Source organism: Pholcus phalangioides, unplaced genomic scaffold (genome assembly GCF_987345545.1).
Source record: "Pholcus phalangioides strain wild (caught in Gottingen) unplaced genomic scaffold, Ppha-v1.0 ptg000011l_1, whole genome shotgun sequence".
NCBI lineage: Eukaryota > Metazoa > Arthropoda > Arachnida > Araneae > Pholcidae > Pholcus > Pholcus phalangioides.
In genome coordinates this window covers 9,362,658-9,376,829 of record NW_028301604.1, presented here as the reverse complement: position 1 = coordinate 9,376,829, position 14,172 = coordinate 9,362,658, and the positions used below count along the sequence as shown (strand labels likewise).

Here is a 14,172-nt window from a genome sequence, read left to right as displayed (position 1 = left end):
TTTTCCGGAGAGTTCGCCTCTGTATTTTCTGAGGCCAAGTGGTCTTTGGATGTGAATTGGGGCACCATTTGTTGCAAAGTGTTGAAAATTCTGTCTCGACTGAGGTTAATAAAGCCTGTCCAAGCTGATGAAATAGGAACACGCCACCTAATCTAAATCTTGAGGAAATGAGTTTCGTAGTTGCCAGGGCTCCTGGGTGTGACATTATGTAGGTGATGGAATACTGCTGTTCGAAGAGATTGCAGTACAAATGTTCAAGGACTGCTCTTCGACACATTGCAATATAAATAAACATCAATAGCAAAACATTGTTTTACCATTTGCAAAAATGTATTGGTTGATGTTAAAATGTTTTGCAATTCCTCGTCTTGGGCTTGAGCGTCACTCGTAATTCAATGGTAGTACTTGGAATAGAGCATCTATCTCGATTTTTGAGAGAGCGACTGCGTCCCTGAATATGCTGAACATTCTTAGAGAATTGTGAGATGAAGTTGAAATGCCTGAGCTGTCTAGGAGAACATTTATCAGGTTTCTGCCGGAATGCAATGTATATGGTGAAATTTTGTCCTTCAAGCATGTGCCTTAATTGACGGATGCTTGTGTAGATGGCTAACAACTCTCGTCATTGGCTGACCACTTTTTCTGACTTGGTGTCAGTGAAAATGCAATGGCATTCCATCAATTGTCATGATATTGCATGAGAGATTCACCAATGCCAATGCCAGACCAGTGCCTTCTTAAAGCATGGACCCATCTGTGGGCACGGCCCAGGGGCCTCAGAGAAATTAGAACCAATTGAAATTATTGAAAATTTGTCATGTAGCACCTCAGAAAAATCACTTGGCTGGAGGCCCCATGATGCTCTTAAGACGGCTCGGTGTCAGACGCATTGATCCACAAACTGATTGGGGCATCTGGATTTGGTACTTGGTGTAAAGTTGCTTCAGCCAATGCAGCTTTCGCTTTGTCGAATGCATCCTGGCATGTCTCATCCCATCGGAGACCTTCTAACAATTCCACTAAAGGTGCCAAGGTGCCTTTGGAATGAAGTGGCAGTAGAAGTTGAAAAGACCCAAGAATTTTCTAAGTTGTGTTAGAGTGATTGGCTCAGGATATTTTGTGATGGCTTTGACTCAATCTGGAAGAGGTTTGATACCAGTTGGTGAAACCTGTACTCGGGGCCAAAACTACGGGGGTGCAGGTGGGTCTGGTGCCCCTGGCACCAGACTAGAGGGGATGCCAAAATGTGTGCTTGCCCCGGCTGACCAAGCATCTAGTTGCAGCCCTGCCTGTACTGCAAGAAAGTCCAAACACACACTTGGAAGGCTTCAGTGAGAGACCATAGTATTTAAGTCACTGTGAAAAAGTGCTCTTAGCTGATGACAATGCAATCGGCATCAACAAATACATATGTGAATGGAAAATCTCACAATACTTCATCGATAAAGCATTGGAAAGTGGATGACGCATTGTACAGACCAAAAAGCATTAGTATTCTTTCATAAGCACGTGTACCACGATTCTTGGTTGTCAACGCAGGGTAAGGTAATTAAAGTAAAAGATAATAAAAAGTCTTTGTTGGACAAAAACTGCAAAAACCACAGCCGGCCTGTGTTTGTTCCGAACAAGTACAGGATTTCCTTCATGCCGGCTGTGGTTTTTACGGTTTATGTCCAACAAAGACTTTTTATTATCTTTTACTTTAATTATCTTACCCTGCATCACCGACAGAGAATCGTGGGGACACACGCTATAGAGTCCAAATGGCCTGATGATTACTGTCTTATGAATGTGATCAGGATTAATTGGGGAGAATTTGATAAGCACTCACACCCACACATTAGGTCCACATGATAAAAGATTAGTCTCTGTAGTCTCCAACAGGACGGCAGTTGTCACAACCTTTTTTTTGAACCATGTGAATCGGTGATGCTTTTCGATGGTCTGATGTGTCCCAGATCTAGCATGTGCTGTAAAGCTTGTTTGGCGAGTTTCAATTTCGCGTGGTCGAGTCTGCAGGCTTTTGCTGTAACTGGAGCACCAACTGTCTCAATAAAATGCACAGTATTGTACTTGATGGGTTGTCACATGAAAGAAGATGTCTAATTTTAGACATCATAAAAAATTAAAATAGAACCTCAAATAGATATAGAAATATTTATCAAGTGCCTAAAAGTAATAAATCATTATTTCAAAAAAGTTTTCGTTACATCGCTCTAAAAATAATGAACTACATTATTTACACTAATAATCACATAAATAGTAATAGAAATACAGAATATAATATCTTTAATATGATCAAAAACACAGATATAAATGCAGTGATTTGAAATCATTTATTGTCCAATGCATGTTAAAAATATATAAATATAGTAAAATACATCTAATACATAAAAGAGCTGTTGCTGAAGGGAAAAAAATCAATAGTAAAAATCATATAGGCCTGCTGGAAGAACATTATCGTCCCTTGGGGCTACATAGTGCATGTACTGTATGTGTATATCTTGTGTTGTTGTCGTGTAATTTATGTTTGTATTTGTATATTGTATTACATTTTGTATTTGTATCTTGTAATTTGGTTGTTTGTTTTATTTAAAAAAAACATAGCAGGAAAAAACCAAAAGAGTATCTAGTATAGTCATGTTTTGAAAAACTAAAATTATTTTTTTATAGCTCACAGCATTTCGATAATTCTCAAAGAGAGACAATAAATAAATGGGGTTATCAGCCTATTGAATGCCTCTGCATTTCAGCTTTTGACAATCACACTAAAATTTGTGGCTGTTGCTGTGACAATATTCATAAAAGATTACTGCAATGAAGTGTTTGTGCCTACTAAAAAAATCAAAATTTGATAGAAACTATATTTTCACCAAAATTTGTGGTTCGAGTCTAAATGAAAAAATGAAAATGTCCTGTAAATAAAGTTATGTGATGTGTAAACAAAATATTCGAGCACTAAATTTTATTGTAATGAATTGTGATCAAAGCCAAATGTTGCATAAATGTGGAAGTAGTATAAATAGAAAGGTTAAATAAACAAATTTCCACTGTATTTGTAAATGAATTGCTATTGTTCATCACCTGAGAACTATCAGTCTGATGCTTTTTCCAGCACTCTCTTAGCCATGGAATGCCTTTTTTGGAAAATATTTGATATAGAATATCCATTGTCACAGTTAACAATCATCACATATTTTTTGTAAGCTTAACAATAATATTAAAATTTTAGACCATTATAAAATATTTACCAAATAGGATTTTTTTTTAAATGTCTAAAGTACTGTTTCCAAAAATATGAATGTTTGTATTATTTTCAATAAAGGAACCTGATAAAAATTTTGAATCCACACAGAACACCTATACATGCCTCAAAGAACACAATTTAATAAAAATGTTATGACAAATATGCAAGCATAGAAACCTTTCTTCTATATGGCTTCAATATTTTTTTACGAATTCCATCATCAACAGTTTTCAAATCATAAACACTGGTTTTTAATCCAGTTATGATTATAAAAAACCTTTTCTGAATTAGAATCTCCCTTCCTCCCCTATCCTTAATGTAACCAAGATTCCGTTTTTGGTGAATTTCTGCATTGGGGGGAGTTTAAATAAATCACATTAAAAAAAAGGAAAAATCCTGTGTTTCATTGAGGAATATATCTAATCATCTACACAGTTTAATGGTTAAAAATCTGCTTTAACTTTTCATACAGTCTGTTACCAGCCTATACTTTTATTATGTACATCAATATGTATTCTCATTTATTAGAATTTAAATATCTTTAACTATTACTTTTGTATGTCTTATCTCTTTTCAGCTGTATTCGGGAATGTACAATAATTTTCCTTTCTCTCAAGAGCTTTCGAATGAACTCATAGAAAATTTGAAACAGCATGTTGTTTATTTTGCCAATGATGTTCATATACAGCGTAGTGTTCAATTAGCTGCTCAGAATGTTCTCAAAACTGGTTGGACTGTTCTATCTCCTACTGCCGCTGGGAGAGCAAGTGCTCTTTTGAATGCCATTCAAGGTTGAAATATTTTTTTTATGGATGAAATTTTTATTATGTAAACAGTTCAAAATCTCAAAAGAATTAGCACATTTTGTTGAATTTCTGAAAAAAAAGAGTAATTTTTATGAAGTTTTGTATGAATGTAAGTTGCAGTTATTTATACAGTTATATATAAAAAAAATCCATAGAATATACAGTTATATAAAAGAAAACAGTATGCTACACTACAATCATGAAACACACTCATGATTGGCGTGAGTGCAGTACTTGATTTGTTATTTTCTTGGTCCGTGGGCCAGATAAGTGGTATAGATAGCACTCACAGGCCAGAAACTGATGTATCTATCTATAATATTCTTCAAGAACACCTTTTGAGATCCAGGTAGCCGCTTGGCAAGGTGACATATAGCTTGGGGGCCAGAGATGGTGCCCACCTGATCTATACAATGTCCACTTAAATAGGTTCAACTGTATACAGGGTGATTATAATTAAAGAAGTTCCCGTACTCTAAGTAGTTTTTCTAAAAAACTGCTTATCCAAATACAGCCAAATTTTTAGGATATCATAATGGGGGAGTGATTTATGAAATGGAAAAATGGTTCAATTTTGGACCACCAGGTCGAAAAGTTGTGATTTTTTATTGCATGTTACATTTTCCCATAGTCCATATAATGTATTGTTACAAAAATTATGTAAATAGTCATCATTTATTATGTTTTATCATTTATGCAATTTTCACCTATAAATAATCGATAATGAATTTTTTTGTAAACTCCTTGACATTCGCTACAAACTTGGCTCGTTGGCGATACCATGTCCCTCAAAGATCTTTCGAGAAACTTTGAGATTTTCTTCAACCATAATAAAGCGCCTCCAATTTAGAACTAGACGAGATTTAGAGAAGACAAGATCTCTCTCTGCTATTTTTAGGTCATTCCTGTTTTTAGTTTTTTTGTAAAAATAGCTGATTGTGGGAATACAGGTACATAGCTGCCAAGTCTCCCGAATTTTAGCTTCATCGCTCGATCTCCCGAAAAGTTCTTAAATCTCCCAAATTTTTACGAAAATCACAAAAATCCCTAATTGTCCCTAAAAATTCCCTACTTCATTAAAAAAAATCCCCGCTTATGAAAACAATCCCTAAGGAATTTCTTGTGGGGCATGAAGCCTCTTTTTTTTCCCTTTCGAAATGACGTCACACGTCGTAAGTGGGTAAATTCTCTTTTTAAGGAAGTTTTACAAACCCTCTGATGGTAACAAGAAAGTTGTTTGTCTTATCGTGCAGGGAAATGGCTTAGCAGCCAATAGTCCTGGATAATAATTGAAGATTATAGTGACGCGCATATGGTCAAAATTTCTTTTGTTGAAGTTACTTACGTGCTATATAACAAAGCATGAATAATGATAAGCAAAAACATATTTAATCAATTTTAAAGATACTTATTCCGATGAATTTCCTTTCATCAAACGTTCCAGAAGAGGGCCGATTTTTCCTTTTTGTACAAGTTGTGTTACGGACATAAACATCGGTCATGGAAAGACTGTCATCATCACTCGTGAAACGAAAAAAAAAAAATCAAGCAAGTGTCACAAGAAATCAGTGTTCTTCAAAAATTGACGGTGTTTTCCTTCATCTTCCGATGATTTTGGGGTCTTTCGCACAGAATGTTTGTTCACATCGTTTCTGATTGAACACAATATTTATTTTTACATCATTGAAGTTTTGGCCTCCAATTTCACTTGTTTTTTGCGTAGGAATTTTATTCCCAAGGGTTTAACTTCCATGTGTGTAAAATCCCTATTTTAATTTAACTTCAGTTTTTGAGTAGGGATTTTATTCCTTACGCTTTTACTTTTATGTTTGGAAAATCCCTATTTTATTTATTAGGGAGTGGTTTTAGCATAAAATACGGGTTTGCACGAAAATCTCCCGAATTTTCATTTTCAAAAGTTGGCAGCTATGCAGGTAAATAGCTGTTCTGTCAATAAATCTGTGACGTCCTGTATTTTGTTTTATCCTCTGCTCATTTCAAGGGCTTATGAGAGAAATTATTTGGAACAGTATATACCAAGTTTCACTGGAACAGGCACTACATAGGTCTGAGTAGTTTCAGTATACTGAAACTGTTCAGACCAATGTAGCACCCATCAGTATACTGACACTACTCCAACCTATGTAGCACCCGTTCTGGAAAATGTATTCCATTGAAATTTGGTATGTACACTAAATTATATTTATGTACACTATATGGTCCATGGTAAAAAGGAAAATATTCAATAAGAAAAAAATCTCTACTTTTTTTCACCTGGTGGTCAAAAATTGAAATTGTTTTTTAAATTTCATAAATCTCTTTCCCATGGTCTCATTAAGATATCCTAAAAATTTGTCTGTAATTGGATAAGCAGTTTTTGAGAAAAACTACTTGGAGTACACAGGAACTTTAATTATAATCACCCTCTATTTGGCTTTAATTTTTTTATGCAACACACTTTTTTGTACTCTATGATACAATTTTCGGAGGTACTGGCATATTTAATTAATGTTTTATAAACCAAAATTTCAGTGCATAATGTTTTCCAATGTTATTTATCTGATAATTGTTTATGTATCTATCTAACTGGTTTGATGTGGTACCTCATAATTGCCAACTATTGCGGAATATCCATAGGTGCAGTTATACTAAGGTAAATCATGGCTCAGAGTTCTGTTTGATATATAAAAGAAAGTTAAAATTTCTCTCACAGATGGTGCTGTAAAACAAAAACTTGGCATCTGTATGTATAAGATTGATTTTTTTGTGTGCTTCTCTGTGTGTATGTTCTCTATACAAAACTATAATTCCATACTAATCTTTGCCAAATTTTGTATGTGTACTAAACATGCTCCAAATTTAATGATAGGCTACTTTAAAAGTTCTTCAGAGATGAGCAATGCCTGGGTTGAAAGACTGTCCAGCAACAGTGACTTTTAGAATGTCTGCCTTAGTTATCTTGGTTCCCATACATAATGGTTTGTTACTGTTTTAATGCTCTCAGTATATGAAGAAAGCCCGGGACATGCCAGATATCACTGCTAGTTTGATATAGAATGTCAGATTCACGTTTTCTTTTTTTTTAAGTTGAAGAAAATTTATTTGAATTTCAAAAAAGTAAAAAAAAAAAAAAATTATAACCTCCCCATTGTAATCCTCCACCCAAATTTTTTTGCAAAAAAATTTTCATTGGGGGGAGTGTCAGCAATAAACATTGGTACTATGGAGAATCTTGGTTCCCAGGTTGGCATGTATGTGATACCCATATACAATAGAACCCTGATTTACTGGATTTGAAATTTTTTTAAATGTCATTATGTATATATATTTGTGATCTCATATCAATCCCAACTTAGTGAATAAAACTGTCAGTTCTTCAGTACAATATTCTGTTCAATTCATTAAATTGGGATTTGACTGTAGCTTTTATTAGTGCACTTTATACTTGAAAGAACATTCCTATATTTTCTGAAAGGTGTGAAAAACCCAATGCGTTTCAAAGCACAACATTTTCTGGTTGAACTTTTTGCCAAAAGTTTAGGTGAGGATGAGCTAAAAGCCTCTATTTTCAAGGCAATAGAGCAAGAAAGCAGAAAAGTAGATAGCATCAGGGTTCGTATGTGAAATGAATATTTAAAACTTTGTTAATATTTTTCAAGGTATGACCATTTAATGACCATTCAGTTTTTATTTGACCTAAGAAAATAATTCATATAAAGAATCATCTTGAAGACAAAAGTTTTTATGTCATTACATAGTTAATTTAAGTTAATGAAATGTGTACACTGTCAATAATTTTTTATTGGTATGATTTCGTACGATATACTATCAAGGTGTGAAATCTTATTTGTATTAAGCGACAGATAATGTAAGTTAATGATACTTAAAAAAATATATACAGGATTGCAATTAAGACTTAAACTTTAAGAACAATAACTTGTAAAGCACATTAATTTATAGCGTTGTGCAATGCCAGTGTGTGATATATGGAAAATGAAATATTCTCACTTTTGGAAAATAAGCTTACTATCAGCAATGAGTTGTATGTACAAAAAAAAAACAAGAAGAGTGGACGTTTGGTGAAACTTCATGTTGGTGAAACATCTTTCTCTTCACATTCTTTCTACCAAGGCATTCTTTTAAACAAATTACTGAACTGATCAGAGTGAAAGATTCGGTTCAGTTCCTAGCCTAATGAGATACATGTAGGATGACCATAAGACTCATATTTTATAGAACAGAATTAATTTTCACCATATTACAATTGATGTTGATGGTTTTGTAATTTTTTCTCAAATTCTCATGAGATTAGCATAAATTCAATAGATATAAATTAATGACATACAATCTTCTAAGGTGAATGACATAAATGCCAGCACTTCCTCTCGAGGAAATGCCTCTAGAGTTTTAAACAAGGAGTGCTGATGAATGTACATGCAAATAAATTAATATTTATATAAAAAATAATGAGCCTTCACATAGTAACTTAAAATAAAAGCTGGCTATTGTAATGAAAACAAAAATAATATGCACAAAAAGATGTGAAGAAATGAAAAGTGTGTCACCTTGAACCCATTGCACTATATGTTTGAAATTTTTACGAGAGATAGTAAAAGTGTAGATGAAGAGTTATGATTACAAAATCAAAATGAAATATTCTTCATTTGATGTTTTACAAAGGGCTCATTCCATAACAAATCAACCAAAAAAATTGAAAGCCACTTTCATGTCAGATTCAGATTTTCTTTGCATTCAGTACCTGTATAGGTGCTGTTAAGGTATGAAAATTCTTAAAGTTTCAATAACCTGCTCCATTTATTTGTGAAGCTATAAGAATATAAATTTTGTGAAAAAAGAAAAACATTAGATAAAACCAAAAAAAAATTTTTTTTGTGGTAAAATTTGGTCAATTGTTATGTAATGAGCCCTCTGTAAAACATGAAATAAATCGTATTTCCTTTAGATTTTGTGACCATTTATATATTTTTTCTACATGCTTACTATCTTTAGTAAAAATTTCAAACATAGAGCGTAACGTGTTCAAGGTGTTGCATTTTTAATTCCCGTTAGTGTATTTATATATATATGGAAGAATGAAAATCTGATATATTATCAAAAAAAAAATTGAAAATCTACCAGTAAATCACAAATATACGACCGAATAAAAATGCCCAGATGGCAACAGAGATTTTACTAAATTCATTAAGGAATGGGATACGATGAATAGTAAGTCCAGTTTGCTAAGCATAGTTAAAAGCAAATATAATATCGTTGCCCCTCATGCCAGAAGCTTGAATGTAGAACGTCTTCAGAAAAAAAATAACATGGGAAATGACATTTGAATGTTTACTTTACCCATGTTACTATGGAAGTTATTTTCCTATTTTTAGTAATGTGTTTCAATAGGGATACACATTCACATTTTAGGCAAATGTGATAGCAAAATAAGGTATCCAACCAGCTGATAAAAAAAACGTGAAAATTTGCACATTCATGCTTCTGGCATGCGGGGGACGATGTATATATATGTGTGTACACTATTTTTATTTTTTATGAACCATGAAATAGTATTTTCTTTTTTAGACATAATTTAAAATCATTAATATTCATTTCATCAAGCTTAATTTTCATCAAAGCTAGGTTAATCAGTTTTGATTCAACATGTAAGAAAAGAATATCAGTATAATGGTAAAAGTAGATTTTGCTATGCATTTCCATAAAAGTTTATTTTGTTAAACTTTTCTTGATGGAATCATTTGCATTGGACTCAAATTCCAATAATCAAATGTAATTCTATTTAGCAAAATGTAGTTCATATGATTTGATGTGCAGATTGCTTTTAAAAACTATACTCTAAGCAATGAAACCTAAAAGAATAAAAAAAATTTATTCATGTGTGGTTAACATTCACATTTTTCCTTAGCACTTTTTAAGACCTATAGAAATACTGACTTTTTTGGTTTCTTATTATGTATATCTGTTTATATTGTACTTGAATTTGCTTTTTTGTAGAAATAACCTATTTTATACCTATAGGTATTGGTCATAGCACTATTATTCTTTTTAAAATACAATATAAAACTCCTATTCTAAATATTCAAGAATAGGGGTCTTCTACCCGCTGTCGATATTTTGGTGGCCTGCCAAAACATTTCGATCAATTGATGCAATATCATTCAAAAATAGAGTAAAACGAAAATTTCAACAAAAAAAGTCACCCAGCTTCATATAGACTTATAACAAGGACAGGCTAATCAGTGTACAGTATTTAGCTTCTTGATCATTTGATTATTTTTGTCGCACCACAGTCATTTTCTGCACACGGGGGCCAATTAGACCGGGACCTACAATTTATTGCCAATTCCGAACGGCAGGCTTGTTTTTTATATTCGTCGGGGGGTTGGTGCGCTAACCCCTCAATGGGGGGGCTAAATGCTCCTTGCATTTATCTTCTTAATAAGGCCTTAAATGTAAAGGGAACCACAGCATACACTTCTTCACCATAAATAACTTCGAGTAAATCCTGTCCTCTTTGAGTGGAGGAAAGCAGAAATGAATGGAATTTCCATGGTATCATATTTCTCGGGTGCATGGTTGGGAAAGCAGCAGGTGGATGTACACATCTTGAATGGAAGGAAGAAGGATTTGTACACCATTGGTACAGTTAGTTTACTTGTTTTTGGTCTTTGAAGCCTTTGATCAGAAGCCTTTTAGTCTTAAAATGAGTGCATGATGGCGAACCGTGATAGCAAAAAAAGGAAAGTTGAAGAAAAAGTAATATTTTTTTCAAAAAAGTGGTCATCCCTTTATTTTTTTGTTGAACACAAGGCTAAAAGCAGTTTGTCTCATTTGCAATGAAAGCATAGCCATGATGAAAGAATACAATATTAAGAGACATTACGATACCAAGCATAGTGCAAAGTATTATGGATTGGGGGGACATTTTCGAAGTGATAAGTCAATGAACTGAAATCGAAGCTGAACTGTCAACAGTCATTATTCTTTGGAAGAAATGAACAGTCTGAAAATTGTGTTTGTGTTAGTTATATAATGGAAAAAAATTGTGAAACGTGGGAAGCCCTTTGTTGATGGAGAATTTGTTAAATGCCTTCAGTCTGTAGTTGATGTGCTTTGCCCATGACAGGCTCAAGCTGTTTCGAACATTAGTTTGTCTAGTGTTACAATAGCAAGACACGTGGAGCATCTGTCAGCAGATGTATTCAAGACCTGACCTTCAAATTTAAATGTGAGGAATTTTTGTTTTACTCAGTAGCTATGGATGAATCGATGGATGCAACAGATACCACACAAGCAGCCATTATTATTCGTGGTAATGACAAAAGCCTCAAAATTGTTGAGGAGTTAGCTAGTGTCGTTGCACTTAAGGATACCTCACGAAGTTTCGACTTACATTCAAGTTCGGCAGACACATTGGCCAAATGTGAGTTGAACTTAGGCAACATATCTGCCATAACTACAGATGGTGCTCCCTCTACGACCGGTCAGAAGATAGGGGTAATCACATTGATAAAGTCAGATGCCGAAAAATGTGGAAATACAAAGATTATGGCTTTCCACACCATCATTTTCTGCATCATACACTAGGAAAAGTTGTGCAAAAACCTTTTCTCCAACTTTGAACATGTAAGGTCTGCTGTAGTGAAAGCGGTTAACTTCATTCGTTCTAGAGGACTCAACGTGGACACTTTCAGAAATTCTTGGAGGATTTGGAAGCTGAGCATGTGCGACGTTATTTATTATACAGAAGTATGCTGGTTGAGCCGGGGAGAGATGCTTCAGCGCCTGTTTTCCGTGAAGAAGGAAGTAGATGAATTTGTGAAATCCAAAGGAAAACTTATTGGAGAGTTTCCAGATAAAAAGTGGGTGAGAGATTTCGCATTTCATTCGCATGTAGATAATCACTGGTCACCTGAATGATCTAAACTACTGCTTACTGGGAAAAACCTACTTGTCCATAATCTTTATGACAATGTGAAAGCATTCGAAACTAAATTAGTCCTTTGGGAACGTCAATTACAAAACAAAAACTGCATACATTTTCCTAAATTACTGGAGTTGGTAAATAGGTCTACAACTTGGAAATCGGATGATTATGCACAGTGCATTTCAAACCTGAGAATGGAATTCAGAAGCAGATTTTCATACTTCCACGAGAGCGAAATTTCTATGAAAATATTTTCCTCACACCATTCTCGGTCAATATCAAAAGTGTTCCACCAAAGCTACAATTAGAATTTGCAGATTTGTAATGTGACTCTGCAGTTAAATGCAAGTTTTTTGAAATTCCTTTATTAATTGATTTTTATTCTAAGTATGTGTCCAGAGAAAAGTATACAGAAATACGCAAATATGCATTCTTCATGTCTTCCATATTTGGCAGCACTTACATATGTGAATAGTTGTTTAGTCGAATGAAGAATAAAAAATCAAAAACTAGGAGACGTCTGACTGATCTGCATTTGGAGGTTACTTTACAAATAGCAACAACACAAATTTTACCAAACAGTGAAGCTTTAGTCTAGCAAAAACAATGTCAAGTTTTGCATTAATTTGGGAATTACATTCACTCGCGTTTGTAATGTAAGTAAGCAAAGACTTTTTTATTTGGTACGTAATTAATTCAACATATACATGTATGAACAAAAATCACCCATTTTCATACAATATAAAAAATACCTAAAATAATTGGTCTTACCCAATTCAGTTTAATTTTTTAAAACGGAAATGCTACATAATGGAATCATAAAATATGAAGTGCACATCACATTTTAATTTGTTGTATCTGAGCATACGTAGGATCAACCTTTGGCAGGGGTGTGGGACACACTGAGATTGATTGAAGGCACAAGAAATCTCTGAGAAAAATTTAGATTTGCCAACTTTCAAAACCATTTTCAAGTAACAGAAATGTATTAACATAGCAAAAAAGGTATTTTTTGACACTATAATTTGAAATGTTTTTTTTTAAATCATTCTGAACTAATATTTGTTAAAATTAATTGAATTTAATGTTAAAATTTTTTTTAATAGTTTAAAATGTATTTAGTTTGTGATTGTCTTTGGGGGGAACCCCCCCCCCCATGGCATTAATGAGTGGCCCGCAAAATGCGACAAATTTTTTATGTGGCCCTCAAGCATAAAACATTGAAGACCCCTATTCTAAAAGGATTTGTAGCCCTGTATTTTAGTGATATACCAATGCAGTGCTTTTTGCCATTGGAGATATTATCAAGTTACCATTAGCAAAAATTTGTGGATTGCTGGTTTAGATTTCACCTACCATTTCTCTTTCTTTTTGACCTTACTTTCAGTTGAAAGATTTCTTGACAGCATTTAGTTCCAAGATGGTGTAAATTTATTTGTGGTAACTTAATGGAAAAATCTCCATAACATATATATTTGTTGCTATTTAAATCTATGAATCAATGACCCTATTCCCTTCATTAATTATAAATCTCATTCACCTATGAGTTATAATTTTTTTAGACAAAAGTTTTTTAAAATTAAAGTTTTATTTCAATATTGCAATATTTTTTATTGGTGGTCCTTTCTTTCAGGTTCATGTTCCTTACATCAGTTCATTTGAAGTAACTGATGCAGCCAATCTCCTTTTATCAAAACAAATTAGTACTGATAATTTATCTGTGTTTCCAGTTATGCATCTTGTGACTGAATTGCTAAAGTAAGTTTAAATTTTGCATATATTTGTGTGTATTACTCAAATACATGTTACTTTTACTTGTGGGGAAATGTAGATTAATTGTTCCTATGACTATCATGGGCGGAGATATGGGGGGGGGGCATTGCCCCCTCAGATTCAAAGATGAAGTCGACTGATCTAATGCATATATGTATAGATGAATCGACAACAGCATCATCTTGTGCACCCCCCCCCCCCCAGCAATAATGGCCTATAAAAATTGTATTTTTGTTTTTAGCGATGCGTTGGCTGGTTTTTGGGCAGAAAGGCAAAAGGATGAAGTTTTTGTGTTCAGGTTTAGGCTTGGTTTTGGAAGTGTTTTTAATCAGTTTTCTGTGTAGATTATCAATGAGAGAGCTACGGTAGCCACGATCGACTTCCAAGTTTATCTCCTCCTA

At 33.7% G+C, this 14,172-nt stretch overlaps 1 protein-coding gene across 1 annotated transcript in view; it reads left to right on the top strand.

Moving 5' to 3' along the window:
• Positions 1–14,172, top strand: part of HERC2 (E3 ubiquitin-protein ligase HERC2) — a 645,607-nt gene that overhangs the window by 130,358 nt on the left and 501,077 nt on the right. The window contains exons 19-21 of the mRNA XM_089238586.1: positions 3,825–4,038; positions 7,529–7,665; positions 13,632–13,756. Coding sequence (XP_089094712.1) covers positions 3,825–4,038; positions 7,529–7,665; positions 13,632–13,756 — 476 coding nt within the window. The remainder of the gene's footprint in view (positions 1–3,824; positions 4,039–7,528; positions 7,666–13,631; positions 13,757–14,172) is intronic.